General features: G+C 45.7%; 1 protein-coding gene across 5 annotated transcripts in view; it reads left to right on the top strand.

Moving 5' to 3' along the window:
• LOC146830516 (uncharacterized) overlaps positions 1 to 19,514 on the top strand; it is a 387,783-nt gene that overhangs the window by 93,484 nt on the left and 274,785 nt on the right. For 4 of the 5 annotated variants that reach the window (XM_085604713.1, XM_085604715.1, XM_085604712.1 and 1 more), the window contains one exon: positions 6,815 to 7,448. In XM_085604713.1, the coding sequence (XP_085460839.1) occupies positions 6,815 to 7,448 (634 nt within the window). Of the gene's footprint in view, positions 1 to 2,975; positions 3,000 to 6,814; positions 7,449 to 19,514 lie in introns of those variants that run through there. The other variant, XM_085604716.1, reaches the window with a different exon arrangement.

The following is a 19,514-nucleotide window of genomic DNA, read 5'->3' on the forward strand; positions in this document are numbered from 1 at the left end:
AACGTTATGAAGAGGATACATCTGAAAATAGGACAATAGTTGCCTCAAATGTAAATGTCATGGTCGTTTTATCAACACAATTTTATCTAACCTCCCACTTGAAGGGGATTTTGGTAATAATGTTACAACACTCTGGTGAATACGTTTTATTATTAATCCCTCTTAAAGAAGTGTGATTTGTTTGTGCCATCCAGTCATTGAATTTCCCAATTTTGGAGCTGAATAGTTTGTAATTATTTATTCCCCAACAGTGCTTTGTTTGTTCTTCATTCATTAAATAGCCCAGAAGTGATATCATTTGTACAAGTATCCTCTAAAAATACAATTTGATTTCTCTTACTAGGCTTTTGCTAAAAAGACCAATGATTAATCTCTCTCAGATAAGTCTCCTATGATTAATCTCAAAGTGATTTTTAGCCTCATACTGAGGGTATCGTTATGATGCCGGTAGGACTGCCTCCGACAGGCCGTCGGACAGTCCTTCGGGCCGACCCCTGCATTATGATGCAGGCGGTCGGACCTTTGACTGCTGGAGGACGGACCGCCGCCTCCCACAGGATCTACTGATCCCGACAGGGCGGTGATTGGATTCATGATCCTGAATGGAGGCAGATGCCTGTGCAGGCACTGCCATCAGGATTACGATGTCCATTTCCGACAACCTTTTCATGGCGGTCCCAAAATCGGAGAGGGTCTTCGGGGGCCACAAGCAGGGACTCCATCCTTCGTAGGCCACTGCTAAGTAGCCCACACACATCACTCACTGCCTTTTTCTACTGCAGCTGTGCTGTGGCCCTTTACCTAGGCTGTAGCACAAGCTGCAGTATAAAAAGGCAGTTTTCAACCGCCTACATGGCGGTCTTATTGTAATATGGCGGGTGGGACCGTCGACTCCTTGTCTGTCAGTCTCATTTCCGCTGCAATGGCGGGCCATCATCTGACCAACCCCATCATAATTAGGCTCTAAGTTTGGTAGTCTGGTATCCATTTGTAGCCCTAATCTTAAAGTGTTTTTCTCTCCTTGCCACAATACTGTCCTGCAATGAAAACCTGTGGGCACACCAACACCACATTAGAGGGACTGTCACTAATAAGGCAGCAATGTCTCTTGGTAAAAATGTAATAAATAACCACCCTATCAGTGACAAGCTCCTTTCACATTGTGGATGAAAGAAAAGCACCACACCACACTGAATGGACCCTTATTTCACTAAGGGTATGGAATTCCCGACCTTCATTGAAGTTAACTCTCCATACTCATAATTGCATTTAATTCTACAATAATACTGGGGTTTTTATCCTATAAGGCCAACTTGGGAAGGTATCCGCAAATAAACCAAGACAAAAGAAACACCCAGAGGCCATAAAGTATTGGTTTGAGAGTATATTGCACACCAAAGAACATAAATAATATGTGACGAAGAAAGACTTATTAATTTAGTCATAAATCATCTTAGCACTGCCATAAAGAAACATTCAGTACAAGAACATATTCATTATTACAAATCAAAAGAACAATCATATGCACAATAGATATAACACTCATATGTCAGTTATCAAGTAGTACAAATCAGATACAAAGCAAAAGAACAAAGACAAGTAACATAAGTAAAACCAAGATACATGCGTCACAGTTTATTTTAAAGATACAAAACGGTCCAGATTTTTTTTGTACAAAAAGGTTAGCATCACACATTAGTCCACATGTGGGCTGAAACAATTAACGAAGTCCCATGAGAGATGGAGGGGGAGATTTGTATTCTCAGTCCTATTTCTACTGCAAGGAATATCTTGCCATTATTAATCATTCATTAGCGACCCAAGAACAGAAAGCGATATCCAGTATTCTTAAACTACAATGGCCAACATCGCCTTGACTAATACAACCGACCTCTTAATGTTACTTGACACGCCCTGCAACCAAACTGAATGCATCTTGAGATTGTGACTATCTGGGGCTGTATTACAGAGACTTCCCCCGGGGGCGCAGCTGGCGTTTGCGCCTGCTTTGCACTCCCTAGGGGCATTTTGGTATTACGGAAGGGGCTGCAGAAACTTGTGCAGCCCCTACTGTAATACTGATAGCACTGGTATACACAAAGTGCCAATGCTATCTTCAGGGGGCGTTCTCTCATTTGCATGGGGGCATTCCCCATGCAAATGAAGGAATCCCTTTGCCTCTATGCCTGCGACGTATTATGGACGTGGCACAGAGGCAAAGAAGCTGCCTGGAGGTGTACTGTCTGTGCGCCCCCTGAGAGCAGTCCTCTGCAAAGGGTAACCCAGACATCCCTTTGCAGGCGGTTGCAGTCACTGACTGCACCCGCCTGCAAGGGTATCACTAATCCCCCTTGAAAGTGCAGGCAGGTTGTTGCCTGCACAGTTAAACGTGGAGCGGTTGCTTCAAAGCCGCTCCATATTTCACTTGATTGTGCTGCCCTCAGGGCAGCACATGCTCCCGGCTGCCCTGGTGGCAGAGCATTCTATGTAATAGGGCACGCTTTCTCTGTTTGGGCCCGGCGCATCTGTTTTAAAGACACAAATAGGGAAAGTGTACCCTTATACATAATATGACCTCGGAAAGAGATATCCCTTAGCTTTAGGCTATAATTCACAGTATTACCTCGGTGAATGTAAGGGACCTCAGGTTAACCGGCTACATAATATTATACGTCACGCTCTATAAATGCTGCTGCACCAAACTGAAGGCATCCCTTGGCCTCGCTGGCAGGTTCTGCACACTTGTACGAAGACTTTGACTGTCAACGGAGTGCCTACGAGCAATGATTGATTTCTAAAAAATTAAGTGTGAACAGTTTGTTACCGATTATCTAAATGCAGTTTCCGTGACTGCGATGTGGGTAATATTGTGACAGAGAGTCACTACACGATTTGAGCTTTTTTATTCTGGTGACTGAAGTTGCTACATTCACATTTTTTGAACGCAACAAATTCCTCTGTTTTGTTTAGATCTGAAGCTGCTTTTACATCATTTATTGGTAAGCGCTAAGAAATATCTCCTCTCGGTGTACTGCATGAGACCTGTGTGACCACATATATTAATTGCCCCTCCTCTTTCATTGTTTTAATTTACAGAATATCCACTTTCTAAGCAATGAATATGATCATTTTAAACATGAGTATGTAGATAAACTCTTGCACCTTTTGAGAGCAAACGTCAAGTAAAGTTACCTCTTGCTCTTTTTTGATGAAGAACTCATATCTTCGATTTTCATCTTAGTGTCCAGATAACATTATGGAGTCTTGCCCTGGTGACGACCTCCTTAAAATATCATTCATATTCCATCATACTGAGGTCAAAACGCATCATCACCTTTTAAAGAGAGGAATGTGGAAAAGCTATTTCTACCTGTTAAAACACTTCAAATTAACTTATCCAGTCGATAATGAATGATTAATAATGTGAAGTTATTCCTTGCAGTAGAAATAGGAATGAGAATACAAATTACCCCTCTCTCTCTCATTCATTTATTGATTAATTGCTTACTGATTAACATGGGAAATGATTTGTGATGCTAACCTTTTGTGCTCAACATTTCTGGACTATTTTGTATCTTTAAAAACAACCACTAAGTAACGGGTGTATCTTGGTTTTACTTATGTTACTTGTCTTGCTTGGGTCATTTGTTATGTATCTGATTTGTACTACTTGATTACTGACATATATGCCTTATATCTATGCTGCATATGATTGTTCTTTTGATTTGTAACATTGAATATGTTCTTGTACTGAATGTTTCTTTATGGGAGTGCTCGGTGGATTTATGACTAAATAAAAGGCTTTCTTTGTCACATATGATTTATGTTCTTTGGTGTGCAATATTCTCTTGAAACAATACTTGATTTATGGCTGTTGGTGCTTTCTTTCTCGTGCATTCAAGCTTACAGCAGAGAGGGTGGCAGGGCTTCTTCTGTCTGATGAGCAAAGGCAACAATGCACGAGGATGCAAATCATCTACTAATGATACCAAATATATTGAGGCCTAGATCTCTTTTTCTACCGTTAGCAAAATTTGTTGTTTATTACATGTAAATATTATTGAAATCTATCAACCTTGATTAATGACCATCTGATATTTTTAATAGATTGAGAGATATCCAAATTCAAGAACACAGTTCTTTTCACGTCATAAATCTTTATGGCACCTTTCCACAGCAAGTAGAGGGATTGGAAGCGCTAGAGAATCCTTTTCTACTGCACGAGACACCAGAAGTGAACCCAGAATTTAATTTTTTTTTTTATTTCATTGTTATTTCAATTATAAACGGCCATGCTAGTTCTAAAACATTGATATTGCAATCAACAGTAATCTGGCACTGGCATACACAAATATACTCTTGCACAAGTTTAAACAACACTGTATATTAAAAGAAGTATGGGGCTTAAAAAGGGGAATCTGTTGGAGTTTCATTGATTATATATTTGAAGTATGGTTGAAACTAGTAGAAGAATCTAAAATCTTCAATAATCATTTGCACAATACACAGAATTGTATAAAACATTTGTTTTTGGGCACACAAGTTGTAAAGAGTTTGAGGTGTACTTGTACACAAAAAGAACTGAAGGCAACAGTCTTTTCTTAGCTTTAAATTGTCAACCACTAGTGACAAAGTCTCAAGTTTAGTCATTTATTGCAAATAGAAAACATAGTTTCTGATTTAAGAGTTTATAATATACGGGAGGAAGAAAAGCTTAACTAAGTTTGTGTCCTTTTTAGGTCTCGCCTACGCAGCGCGCATGTGCTGCATAGGAGACCTTTAGCCGTAGTGCATCTCTTTTTCAAAGCACATATTCGTGCTTGTGGCGGCATACAGCTTGCGGGAGTGCGCAGCGGCGTGCCACAAGCACGAGTATGTGCTTTGAAAAAGAGCTCTCCCTAGCGCGCGCGCACCACTTGCGGGTCCACCCCTCCGCCGCGATCACTTTCACTTTCAGGCATGCACCACTCTTGAGCTCACCTCCTCCTGCTCCCCCTCTGTCTCAGCGCTCACCAGTCGCACCACTCGTTTTCTCTCACCGTTTTAAAGCAGGTGCCATTACCAGGCAGTGTTTGATGTGCACTCCTTGCTGCGAGACGCGTGAAACAGTCGCTGCCTGTTGTGTTGCTCCCCTCTCGCAGGTCCTCTGCAGGGGATATGTTTGTAAACAGGATGGCGCCGCCTCGGTATTTGAAAAGAGGGCAGTCCCGTTTATCCGCGCCTGTAACAATCTACAAGTCTACATCACTGAACAGACAGCTGCAAAAAGTATTTTCTAGCAAGGGCATCCGAGCCGTGCTTTATTTTGTTGATATGCCTGCAGCAGCCTTCCTTCAGCTTCTAATTTCTGGGATTGTTCGCGCTATAAATATCACACTGTGATGTTTTGGTGTCTCGATGTTTTTTTTCCCCCTTCTGCTTTTGCACTCTCCGCTGTCATTCCAATGGTGGGCAGAGACAGATTCAAGATTATTACTTTTCATTAATTCATCATCATAATTTTTATACAGAAGAAAGCCTTTTTTCCGTGTGCATTTAGGGTCATTTCCCTTCTAGAGAGGCACTGACTGGTTACTTCTGCTTACTTTTGCTGAATCATAGGTTGTTAGGTTCAGATCTCAGGGAGCAATTAAGAACATTTTCCATTTTTGAAAACTAAACTCCCAAATATCTTCCTCCCATTTTTCAACCTCTTGAAACTACTATAACGTAGCTAAAGTTTATTTCAAACAGCATTTTAATAGGCAGTTTTATACTTCAAGTTGATCATGCCGTCTACAATGTGGCTGTGTCCCAAAGTCAACGAAAATAAGCATAGCCAATAGGTCTCGACTTTGGGACCTTATAAGTGTTAAGTTATCCAGCACAATATCCTTGGAGCAACAACATCAAGTGTTGCATGGCTAAACACTTATAAGGTCCCAAACGCGAGACCTATTGGCTATGCCAATGCTTGTTGCATTTAGAAATCACCTTACAGAACACAAAAACAGAATGGAATACATCAAAAGGGAAGCTGGACTGAATGAAAGAGCAAGGATTCACAGAGGAAATGTTTTGTTAAACTGATTACTTCATATAGCAGACAGTTGTTTCAAATACAAAAAGGTTATTGCACAACAGTAATATATGCCTCGTTTCATCACATAATCTGTAATGAAATACTGCTAGTAGTTTACGCTAAGAAATGCAATTTGTAAGGCTGACTGATCAAAGCTGAAAAAAATTTTGTTCAAAGAAATGATGTACCAAACAAGGCAAAAAGGGACATGCCCGTGATTTCAATGTTGCAAATGTGATATCACAGGATGGTCCTATGTAGATCACCTGTCTTAGTTAAGCAGCTTTGCATTATATAACATCACTATTGTAATGTAAGCATACTTTGCCATAGAGTAAACATTACATTAGTCAGACTTTGTGAAAAATAAAAATATTTATTAAGCGACATAAATCCACAATTGAGAGCAAAAATATAAAATTTAGACTCCTGCAAAACTTTTAATAGAAAATGGACATACCATCTCTCAAATGAAGTTTAATTTCTGTGAAGTGGTAATCCTGCCTCAAGCTGGTGATATAAAAAGGTTGAGGGTGCTAGCCATCAAGCTTTTCAAAGGGAATTCCAGTAGTGCGATCCGTGCCACAGTAATGTACCTCTTGTAATCTGCTTCATCCCTTTAGGTAGTTATGAGCAAAAATGCACCCATGTTTGTATAATTTTACATCTGAGACCTAAGATAAAGCACCTTAAGCACCTTAATGCATGTTTTATCATGCTTAACATTTCCTCCCAAATAATCTTCTCTTTCAGCCCAGAAGATTGCGCAGAAGACGACGATGGACAAGCCATTCCTGGAGCCATCCTCTTCACTGAAAGATGTGTTGCAAAAAGGATAGACCTCAATTTACAAGGTGGGGACAAGTCATGTAATAGCAGAGACACTCTTCTACGCTGGAGTCCGCTCAGCACTGAGAAGCTGGAAGAGGTTGTGAAGGAGGCTAACTGTCTTGCAGCTAAGCTGGAGAAGTGTGCCATGCAGGAAAAAGAAAACAGTCCTCTGTTAATAAATGGAAGCAGCTTCTCGAACCAGCCAACACCAGAGGGAAATCCTTTAGTAAAGGTCAGACTATTGCAGGAGGAAAGACATAGTCCCAAAGTGCCACGCAGTCCTAGGCGGGAAACCTTTTTTGTAATGAATAGTCCTTTGAAGGACCTGTTGCCCACTATAGATCTAGAGTCCGTGTCACCATTGGCTTCACCTCTGAGCAGTCTTCCCTTGGAAAGTCCTTCGCCTCCAAGAACTGGAGAATCTCCTTTTCACACTTCACTTATTTCTAGAACTGTTGGATGCCCTCAGCCATCTGGCAAAAAAATGCAGAAGAAATCCACTCCGAAGCAAACGCCCACTTCCTCCCCGGTCAAGAAAACTCCAAGTAATTCTCAGGTATGTTAGCAGAAACAAATCTCCAAGCAGGCATTCTTGCTATCCTCTGAACTAAATATTCCTTATTTTTGCACAGCTTACTATTAGCTTGTGTGCACAGCTGTGGGCTCTGAACAATAACATACAGAGGGGATAGTAAGAGCACTGAAGAAACAGTACGTACATTGTGTTTGGCATTTTATGTAACTGAGATTGACATAACTTTCGTGATTCCTAGATGGTAACATGGCTGGCTTAGTGGAACTCCGTAAAAAAATCAGAAACCTGGAAGAAACATAACTTTAAAGATCGGGTGAATATGGCTACCTAGTAGACCTGTTCACCTTCTGCGGCCCTTCCGTTCCATCAAATGTGATGATGTCATCAAGAATAAACACTTTGCATGGTGTGGGAGCATGTGGCAAAAAGCATTCCCTATACTGTGATCTCCTCTAAGGTGAAGTAGATCTGGAAAGAGAGAACAACTTCTTACTGTCTGACTGGCAGATGACATCTGGACAGTTTCTCTTGCCAAGCGTTTGGGTCATTTTAAGAAGAGGCGGTTTATGGTGTACCGGACATACTTCTAAAGCACAACGTATGCTGTAGCTTTTTGGAGCAGAAGTAAGTCATAAGTCCCAGGAGTAATCTAGAAGTAAAAACGAATAGGGTCTTAAACAATTTTCTGAATTCCACTAGATTGGCCTCAGCACAAAGCATTCCTGGAAGATCATTCCATTCTTTTCCTACTGCCATCAATAAAGCAAGGTCACTAAACCTGACCATCCTGCTTTTGGGTATTGAGAAGAGAGAGTGAGAGTTCAAATGTAATGTGCTCTTGGGATGATACCATTAGAATCTATCAACTATACATTCTTAAAGATCTATCTCAAGTAATTGAAAAAATACCCGCTGATTTATAGGAAGCCAATGTAATTAGCGTAAAAATGGACTGCTATTAAGTTTCTGGCTACCTTGACAACTAAACGAGCAGCTGCCATTGGTACCTGCTTCAGCTGATAGCATATTTTGGAGCTGCCAGGGAAAGTGAGTTGCCTTGGCTCAATCTGGACTGCATCTGAGCAGAAATATGTAGTTAAGCATCAATAAAAGAGAGCAAGGTCTAAAGCCGCTTGAGTTGCCAAACACATGTTTTGTGCACCTTAGCTGCCAGCGGTGCTAACAAGAGCTTCTTTTCTATTCCAGCTCCTTGGTTGTGAACTAAATCAACAGAAGTGCGAGCGGGCCCTTTTCTATTGGCAAGGCTAAATTCTTAAATATTGCTGATCATCTGGAATAAATAATAATTCTGATTATGTGGGGTTTAGTTTTAAGTAATTTTTTGACATTCACCACCTGGCATAGCTTAGGAAATTTTTAAGGTCGGAATTAGATAGGGTGGATGTTTAGTTTATTTTAGAGATATCAAAGATCAACTGTATGTCGTCCATATAAATGTAAAAAGAAGAACTAAGCTTGTGTACAACCAGTGCCAGGGATCTCGTGTAAATGCTAAACAAAAGTATTGGATGGAGCCCTAGGGTACTCCACATTTGAGTGATTTAGGATGGGCTCGAAAAGAAGGGCAAAATACTGACTGAAACCTCTCTGTTAGAAAAAAGATAAAGTAATCTCGTGCCATTCTTTTATTCCTACATCTTGTAGACTTTCTACCAGGATGATGTGATCCATGGTATAGAAGGCTTTGGATACGTCCAGCAAAACGAGAGCTCTAGCCTCGTCTCTGTCATTAAGAATTATTAAATCATCTAGAAAAAGTCCAGCTCAGCAATTTTCCATGGTTGAAATCCTACTTGATAAGAATTGAGCAGAACATTACTCCGATGTATGTGAGTTAATGGAAAAAAGGAAAACTGAGCAACCATATTGGAAGAAAACGAATTATGGAAAACCAATTTTAAGGCAAGACAATTACAAAGAAATTCAAATAAGTTAAAAAAAATAAGGACATTTTAAAGGAAAGATCATTTTAATGAAAAAATCAAAAATTATATTTAACATGGGTGAATTTTAGGGGTAGTGAGCGTTTTTTGGATTCAGGGATGAGTGATGTTCATAGGTAATGAGAAGTTTTAAGGGGTCAGTGATAGATGAACTTTATGCGTGCAAAAGGGTGTTTTTAAGGCTCAAGAATGAGTGAAGTTTAGGGGCGGTGAGGCACTTTTAGAGTGCTAAGATGGGTGGAGTTTATGGCTTGGGAGGGTTTTTAAGGTTCGGTGATGTTTAGAGGTGGTGAATGTTTATTTTATTTGCGGAGTTCGGAGTGCTTTACAACATGGGGAAAAACACACAGTTTAGCAGTAGTATCCAAATTGATTCCTGGCACATCGGAAGTTGCGGTGCGCTGAATAGCATTGAAGGCACGGAAGACACAGAATGATGCAATAATGAGCGCGCTAAACAACATTGAGGGCAAATAAGACATGGAATGTCGCACTAGTAAGCACAAAGACTCAAGCCGTGCCTCCCTTAGGGAGGGGGGATAGAGGGACGAGTCCGGAAGGGGATGAGGTAAAAGTCTTACTGACAAAGTGTCTGTGTCGTGCAGCCTGCAGGCTTGAGAGTTTCGGCAACAGCTATCCCTTCGGGAGAGTGCGGTTGAGGAAGAGGTCTTTGAGCTGTCTTTTCAATTGTATGAAGGAGGGGTTAGTCCTGATATGGACTGGGATGGAGTTCCAGATTTTGGGCGCGTTTCCAGAAAAGGAACGGGAAGCGTTTTTTTGTTTGCAGGTTTTTGGAGGTATGAGGAGTAGAGTGTTGGTGCTCCTGAGGCTCCTTGTCTGGCCGGCCTTCTTTTTTTTTTTTGTAGAGTTTTATATAGCGCGAACTTGACCCGAATCCGAATCAGGTATCAGAGCGCTTTACATAGCACCAGTTACGTTACATGAGGACACACATTAATTTTTTGTTAGGCACGGGGACATTAAGTGATTTGCCCAGAATCACAGGGTGTTCAGTGTCATTACCGAGATTCGAACCTAGTTTCCGAGGTCGAGCGCCCTAGCCGTTAGGCCAACTCCTCTCCCCAACTCTTCTTGAGTTTGGAGGCCAGGTAAGCGGGTTTCCCTGTGTGCAAGGCATTATGCGTGAGGCAGGCCGTTCTGAAGTTGGCACGCATTTCAACTGGGAGCCATTTTAGCTCTCTAAGTGCGGGCGAGATGTGATCATATTTCTTTACTCCAGTGACCATTCTGGCTGCTGCATTGAAAGTTGTTCTAAGGGGAGCTAAGTGGGATTTTGCTGTATGTGTGAGGGAAGCATTCCAGTAGTCTAGTCTCGACAGCACCAGGTATTGAGTAGCTTGTTTGAGGTCGTTGGGCAGGATGAAGGGTTTTATTTTGTTGAGTAGCTTCAGGTTGAGGAAGGCGCTCTTTGCAGTGTTCTTGATGTGTTTGTGCATGTCTAGTTTTGGGTCCAGGGTGATTCCCAGCGATTTTACAGAGTCCGTCAGGGTGAGATTGCGTTGAGAGCATCAATTGTTTTTATCCATTCAGCGATTTGGGGGTTCTCCTCTTTGTTGGAGATGAGGAGGATTTCCGTTTTGTCCTTCAATCAATCAATCAATCAGGGGTTGGTAAAGTGCACTACTCACCTGTGAGGGTCTCAAGGCGCTGAGGGGTGGGGGGTGTAGGGCAGCCCCAGCTCAGTCCTTGTTGAGTTTCAGGGGATTTCGTGATAGCCTGTGTTGGACTTCTCTTAGAGTGTCATTGAGTCTGTGAATGTCATCAATGGAGGAGGTTTCAAGCTAGATCTGGGTGTCGTCTGCATATAGGTGGAAGGGGATGTTTTTGTTTTTGAGTATGGAGGTGAGGGGTTCCATGTAGATGTTGAACAGTTGTGGGAAGAGAACAGATCCTTGGGGGACACCCCTGTTGACAGGGTGTAGGTCAGACAAGAAGTTTCTGATTTTTATTCTTTGGGTGCGGTTCTGGAGAAAAGAGGAGAACCAGTTTAAAACCCCCTCTTCTGCACCTACCCTTTCTTGCAGTACCTTGATGAGTAAGCTGTGGTCAACCGTGTTGAAGGCAGCAGATAGGTCCAGGAGTATGAGTAAGGAGCATTGGTCCGTATCGAGAGACATGTGTAAATCGTCAATGACATTGAGGATCCCTGTCTCCGTGCTACAGCCTTTTCTGAAGTCTGATTGATGGGGGTCTAGAAGGTTAGTGCAGTCTAGGTGTTAAGGCAATTGGAGAAGAACACACCTTTCCAGGATTTTAGCTAGGAGAGGAAGATTGGAGACCGGCCTGAAGTTATTCAGATCACTAGTGTCTAAGCCCGTTTTTTTGCAGTAATGGCGTGACTTGGTCAACTTTGAGGCAGTACGGTCCGACTCTGGTTCTTAGGGAACTGTTAATGATCTTGGTCCAGAGAGGGGCTAGGGAGAGTTTGAGTTTTTTGGCCAGCTGGGCCGGTATAGGATCCAAGGCGTGTAATGAGATTTTGAAGGTGGAGATCAATTTGAGTATCTCTGCTTCTGAGATGAGGTTGAAGGATTTCCAGTGTTTTGGGGGGAGCTTGGGTGTGGAGGCTTCAGTTTCTGTGGACACGCTTTTGTAAGGGGGATTGCGCTTGTCGTCTAGGGAGACCTCAATCTTGGTGATTTTGTTGTTGAAGAAGTTGGCGAAGTTCTCACACAGGTCTTTGGAGGCCTGAACTGAGGATGAAGGGGGTTTGGAAGTTTGTTGTCTGATAAGGTTGAAGAGTTCCTTTGGGCCTATTTTTTGCGTTGTCCAAAGCATTACAGAAGAAGGAAGTCTTTTCGTTCTTGATGTGTTTTTTCTACTTCCTGCGTATTGATTTGAGCTGGTCGCGGAGGATTGTGGACGGGTTGTTCCGCCAGAGTCTTTCTGCGGCTCTTAGTTGTCTTCTTTCGGAGTTTATGTCTGTGTTAAACCAGGATCTAGATGGGATGTTTCTGGTTCTTTTTAGTTTCAGTGGCGCTATTTCGTCTAGAATGTCTGTCATGGATGTGTTGTAGTGATACGTGAGTTCTGTTGTGTTGAGAACCTCTGTGGAGGTGGGAAGAAGAGAGTTTAACCTTTCCTCCCAGTCAACCATGGGAATCTGAGTTAGATTTCTCACCCAGTGGGGGGGTCTTGTGTAGGGGGCTGGTCTGGGATCATTTGGTTGATGTGGAATAAGATGATGTGGTGGTCAGACCAGTCAACGGGCAGGATATGGTCGATGGTGACTAAGTCCGGTTGGGCAATAATGGCATCCAGGGTTGATCCTCTGTTCTGGGTTTCCTCTGTGCAGTGTTAGGTTAGGTTGTTATTGTGTAGGAGCTCGTTCAGGGTTTGGATTAGCGAGTCGTTTTCCTTGTTCCAGTGAATGTTGAGGTCCCCTAAAATAAGGCTGTTGGAGTCCCGGAGTGAACAGTGAATTATCAGGTCGGACAAGTGATCTCCGAATGCGGAGGTATTGCCAGGCGGATGGTAGAGGAGGTGGCAGAATAGTGTTTTTTCTGATGGATACATCTGCCAGTGGATTCCTCACCTTGTGAATATCACCAGCGCCAGCATTCCACTGAACTTTTCTTTCCCAGCACTCCACGTCGACGTGGGCGACGTCATAATGCATCGGCTCCGCTCGCGACTCCATTCGACGTCACCGGAGCCATAAGAAGCCCACGTCGGCGTAATGACGTCAATTCTCTTTTTTCCGCGCCGTCGACGCGCAACATTTTTTTTCCAGTGCTCTCTAGCTACTTTGTAGTTTAGCGGTGTAACTGTGTTTAAATCGGTATGTCTTCGACTAGGAAGTTGGGCTTTAAGCCCTGTAGGGAATGTGGAGGTCTGATGTCAATGACGGATCCACACCAGAACTGTTTATGGTGCCTCTCTTCGGACCACGATATGGAGGAGTGCGGATGCTGTAGGAGCATGAATCCGAAAGCGCTCAAAGAAAGGAAGACTAAGCTCTTCATGAAGAAGATCGGTGAGGAGAAGAGAGGGAGGAAAAAGGAGAAGTCGAAGAGGGAGTCATCGACTTCGAGGTCTTCGAGATCGAAGAAGCACCACAAAAAGAGGAAGCATTCTTCTCGACGTCGGTCCTCGAAGTCCAGGAAGTCGAGGTCGGCTTCGCCCCGTCGACGTCGGAGCAAAGCTTTGTCTCCTTCTCCTTCACCTTCGAAGTCACCAAGGCATTCTCCTTCGAAGGAGCGGACTCCGGCTCAGTCCCCGACGCAGTCATCGGCTCCGTCTAAGGCTTCGACTCCGGTTCGAGTGGAGTCGGATGCTTCTATGGATGGGCAGGAACAAGAAGAGTCTATTCCGGTGCCTGAAGAATCTGCGGCTCCGGTGGAAGATACTGCGGAGCCGACGTCGGAGACCCCACAAGGGGATACAGGGTCTGTTCCTTTTCCTCGATTCCCGGCTCCAGGTACAGATTCTACAAATTTTTTGAATGCTATGTATGGCATATTTAATAGGGCGGCCTTCCCATCCGGAGCCCCAACTGGTCCCGTGGGTCCGTTGGCATTTACGCTAGGGGTGCCGCAGCAATATGCTCAGGCCCCCTTTATGCCGATGGCGCCTTCTAGGCAGTTTCTGGCGCCGTCTGGGGATCCGATTCGACCTCGGAGGGACCAGCAGACTTCGGAGCCTTCCTCGACGCCAAGGCTGACTCCGGTACCTCTGGCTCCACCGACGCCGCGTACGACGTCGTCGACGCCGGCTCCCCGGATCCGGTCGAGAAGGGAGGCCCAGAGGGTGTTGGAGGAAGGGAGATATCGAGCAGAGGTGGAAGAAGGTGAAGTTGACTCTTCTTCTGATGAATTTGAAGGTATTGAAGAAGCAAGTGGGTTGGATACAACCCCGGAGTGGGAGCATACGTCTGTCAGGTCTTCTCCACCTCAGGAATTGGCTCCCTATCATGTGGTGATCAAGAAGGCAGCAGAGCTTTTGGATTTGCACCTGCCCTCTGTGGAGTACAAATCCAACTTGCTAACAGAGGTGTTGCATTCTCCGTCTTCGACTTCAGAGCCTTTGTTGCCTTTCAATGACGCCATTTTGGAGCCGGTCTTGGAGGTGTGGAAGAAACCTCTTTCATCTCCGGCAGTGTGCAGACAGGTGGCAAGAAGGTACAGGGTTGCACCAGGGGATCCTGACTTTTTGTCTACTCATCCTTCTCCGGACAGCCTGGTTGTGCAGGCTTCATGTTCTAAACATGCTTCGGGTGCCTTCCCTCAGTCTCCAGCTGACAGGGAATCCCAAAAAGTTGATCAGGCAGCCAAAAAGACCTTTTCCTCAGGAAGCATGGCGTTGAAATCGTCTAATGCTACATGCCTTCTGGGGCGTTATGTGCATGCCCTGATGGACTCCATTAAATCTTTGGCCCCTAAGTTGCCTGAGGGGGATAAGTCGTCCTTCTTGGAGGTTGTTGCGGACACTCAGGCAGTTGCCAGACAAGTGATCCAGTCAGGGCTGGATACAGTGGCGAGAATTATGGGGTCGTCTGTGGCAGCAAGGAGGCAGGCTTGGCTCTGTTCCTCGGGGTTCTCGGCTGATGTTCAAGCTACGCTGGTTGATCTGCCATTCGACTGACAGAAGCTGTTTGGGGAGAAAGACAGTAGACTGACGGCGAAGTCCTTGGGTCTGCAGGCTCCTGCTAGGGGTTCGTCTTTTCGTAAGTTTAGGGGTTTCGGAAGATCGTCTTTTCGCTCCTTCAGACAGCCCCAACAGCAGCAACAACAGCAGCAGCAGAATCCCCTCTATAGGTCCTATAGAGGGAAGCAAAGGAGTCGGAGAGGTTCTGGACGCAACCCCTCTTCTTCCTCATCCTCCTCTGCTCCAAATGAGGCTTCAGGGAAGCAGCCCTAGATCCCCCATCCCGGATCATGTAAGACCTGTGGGGGGTCGGGTGTCCTACTTTCTACGGGGTTGGAAATCTGTTACAACCGACCTTTGGGTTTTGAACCTCGTGGAGACTGGGTACGCCCTTCCCTTTCGGGAGTTTCCTCCCCCTTATCCTCCTTGCCAAGGTTATTGCTCGGAAGACCATCTGCTTCTCTTGCAGAAAGAAGTTCTAGCCTTGCTTCAGAAGGGTGCAATAGAGGTGGTTCCAGAGCAGGAAAGGGGTCAGGGATGCTACTCCCGGTATTTCCTGATTCCCAAAAAGGACGGCAGATTGCGTCCGATACTGGACCTCAGAATCTTGAACTTTTACCTGAGACAGGAGAAATTCAAGATGCTGACCCTTGCGCAGGTTCTTCAAGCGTTGCAGCAAGGAGACTGGATGGTGTCGCTCGACTTGCAGGACGCGTACTTCCATGTCCCAATCCTGAAGTCGCACAGGAAGTATCTCCGTTTTACGGTTGGGTCGCAACATTACCAGTTTGCGGTCCTCCCGTTTGGTCTTACTACCGCACCTCGAGTCTTCACAAAGGTGATGGCAGTGGTGGCTGCTCATCTCAGGAGGTCGGGGATTCCGGTTTTTCCCTACCTGGACGACTGGCTTCTGAAGGCAGAGTCCCCAGAGATGGTGCAGCGTCATCTGCAGGTGACAACTCAGCTGTTGTTCGACTTGGGTTTTTCAATCAATGTGCCCAAATCTCACCTGGTGCCCTCTCAACGCAACCTGTTTATAGGGGCGGTACTGGACACTACTGTGTGTCGAGCATTCCCTCCTCCTCAAAGGATTCTCGACATTCAGGAGATGGTCCCTTTATTCCACAGTGGAGCGGTTGTTCCAGTTCTGAAGGTCCTTCGTCTGCTCGGTCTGTTCGCTTCCTGCATTCTGTTGGTCAACCATGCACGCTGGCACATGAGGGCGCTCCAGTGGTGCAAGCAGTGGTATCAGCACAACGGGGATCTCAGGGAGTCAGTCAAGATCTCCAGAGAAGCTGCGGTGGATCTGTCTTGGTGGAGTGTAGAGGGCAATCTGTCGCAGGGAAAGCCCTTCCATCTATCTCCATCAGTGGCCACAGTGGTGGGGTGCGCATCTGGGGGACCTGGAGATCAAGGGTCTGTGGTCTCCAGAGGAAAGGTTGCTTCACATCAACCTTCTGGAATTGCGGGCGATTCGTTTGGCGCTCAAGGCCTTCCTCCCTTCCCTTCAGTTGATTCAAGTCCTGACAGACAACACGACCGCGATGTGGTATGTCAACAAGCAGGGAGGTGTGGGGTCTCTTTGTCTATGCAGAGAGGCCTTACGTCTATGGTCCTGCGTTCAGGACCATCAGATTTGTCTGATGGCAAATCATCTGGCCGGGGTGCTGAACGTGCGTGCGGACAGTCTCAGTCGGCAGTTCTCCGCCGACCACGAGTGGAGGCTCCATCCGGAGGTAGTTCGCCACGTCTTTCGGACGTGGGAAACTCCTCGGGTGGATCTGTTTGCCACTTTCAAGAACGCGTACTGCCCGTCATTCTGCAGTCTCCAGTATCTGATGCAGGGGGCGTTGGGGGACGCGTTTCAGTTGAGTTGGGGCTCACGACTCCTTTACGCGTTTCCTCCCATACCCTTGATTCCTTGGGTTCTGAGGAAGATTCGCCAAGACCGGGCCCAAGTCATATTGATCGCCCCGGATTGGCCAAGAAGGGTGTGGTATACAGATCTTCTCCACCTCTCCTTGTGCCCTCCGCTCCGTCTCCCTCTGAGGACAGACCTCCTCTCGCAGTCGGAGGGGCAGGTTCTACACCCCCACCTCCAGAGCTTACACCTTCATGCCTGGAGATTGAACGGGGCAACCTGAATTCCTTCTCTCTCCCGCCTGATGTGGTGGATGTTATTTTATCGGCCAGGCGACACTCCACCAAGTCCGTTTACTCCTACAGGTGGTCTAAATTTGTAAAATGGTGTGGAGAGAGGTCCGTTGACCCTTTAAAAGCCCATCTTTCTGATGTTCTCCAGTTTGCTCATTCCTTGGCTCAGCAGGGCTGTGCTGTGGCCACGGTCAAGGGCTATCTTTCAGCCTTATCGGCTTTTCTGTGCCTTCCAGATCAACCATCACTTTTCAAGTCCCCGGTTGTTCTGAGGTTCATCAAGGGCCTTACAAACATGTTTCCTCCCACTCCATTTGTAATGCCTCAGTGGGACCTTAATCTTGTTTTAACCTTTTTAATGGGGTCCTCATTTGAGCCTCTTCATAGTTCTCCTTTGAGGCTGTTGTTCTTTAAGGTGGTTTTTCTTGTAGCCATAACCTCGGCAAGGAGGGTGAGTGAGCTTCAAGCTCTTAGTTCCAAACCCCCGTTTTTAACCTTGCATGCTGAAAGGATGGTTCTGAGGACCAGGGCTGCTTTCCTGCCAAAGTTGGTCACTCCGTTTCATTTGGGGCAGTCCATTACTCTCCCTGTTTTCTATCCTCCTCCTCATCCCTCCAAAGAGGAGGAAAGGCGTCATCGCCTGGACCCAAAGAGAGCTGTAAGCTTTTACTTCGACAGAACGAAGGACTTTCGTCTGGACGATCAGCTCTTCGTGGGTTATGTTGGACGTTCCAAGGGGAGAGCGGTGCATAAGCGCACGTTGTCGAGATGGATTATCCTGGCCATCAAGATCTGCTACGCCCTGGCTGGTAAGACCCCTCCTGAGGGCATTAGAGCTCATTCAACTAGAGCTAAGTCATCTACATCTGCTTTGGCCCGGGGTGTTCCTGTGGCAGACATTTGTAAAGCCGCGACTTGGGCCTCCCTCCATACCTTCGCAAAGCATTATTGCTTGGACTCTGAGATGAGGAGGGAGGGCCACTTCGCGCGCTCTGTCTTGCAAGACTTTCTGGTATAGGAAGGTGGATACCCTCCTCCGGGAGTGGGGACTGCTGTGGGAATCTATTCACAAGGTGAGGAATCCACTGGCAGATGTATCCATCAGAAGAACAAGTTACTTACCTTCGGTAACGCTTTTTCTGGTGGATACAGTATCTGCCTGTGGATTCCTCACTGACCCACCCGCCTCCCCGTTGTCCACCTTTGTATACCATGAAAGAGGTCTTGTAGTTATGTTTTTATGCTGTATGGTACAGTTGTAGGAAATGCTTGGTTTACTTTGCATTCCTTTCATTTGCATATTATGTATGTGTATTAGTATATTGTATACTGTGTATTTTTTGAGTCTGTCGTTAGTCCACCTGTTCGCCTCGAAGGCACGGAAAAAATGGGTGGAACTGACGTCATCACGCCGATGTGGGCTTCTTATGGCTCCGGTGACGTCGAATGGAGTCGCGAGCGGAGCCGATGCATTATGACGTCGCCCACGTCGACGTGGAGTGCTGGGAAAGAAAAGTTCAGTGGAATGCTGGCGCAGGGGATATTCACAAGGTGAGGAATCCACAGGCAGGTACTGTATCCACCAGAAAAAGCGTTACCGAAGGTAAGTAACTTGTTCGTTGTAGCTTGTCTTAATGTTGGCGAATAGACATTCAAAGTTGTTGTAATTGAAGGTGTTGATTTCCGTCATGGAGATTTTGTTCTTGTGTATGACTGCTACACCCCCACCTCGCTGTCTTTTTTATGTATTTGTTGATGATTGCAAAGCCTGGGGGTATCGGCATGTCCATGATTGGAAAGGAGAACTCATTTAGCCATATCTCTGTGATGAACGTGATGTCGATGTCATGGGTAAGCTCACCGGCAGGGCCACAAAAGAACACTGACTCAGCCCGTTCCGACGCACAAAACTTGAGGGAACTACATTTCCCAGCAATCTCGGTGCGACGACGTTTATGACGTCATGACGCGCGTGAGACGTCACATTTTAATGCATCCAGGGCGGTGAAACGCTGCTGCTTACTTTTCCCGGAGGGAGCCGCGCTGGGTGAAAGAGGCTGGTAAGGGTGCAAAAGCACTGACCGCTTTTATTCCTGCACTGTACTCTGGTCAGCGCCATGCTCCGATTCATTTAGTGGTTGTGTGGGGGTCAGACCTTCGTTTGGTGTTGCTCCGTTGGCGGAACCATTTGCCGGTTCCTTGCGGAGCACACATTCTCTTTGGAGCCCCACTTCCGTGCCTCTCGCGGAGACGAGAGGTGAACCTTGTGCCCGAACAGCACCCTTTGGCTTGCCTCTGTACCTCTTGTTGGTTGTGGGAGGGGCAAGAACGCAAAACTCGTTTTTTCCCTGTTGGGGAGTGA

The sequence above is a fragment of the Triturus cristatus genome, chromosome 5_1 (genome assembly GCF_964204655.1).
Source record: "Triturus cristatus chromosome 5_1, aTriCri1.1, whole genome shotgun sequence".
NCBI classification, from domain to species: domain Eukaryota; kingdom Metazoa; phylum Chordata; class Amphibia; order Caudata; family Salamandridae; genus Triturus; species Triturus cristatus.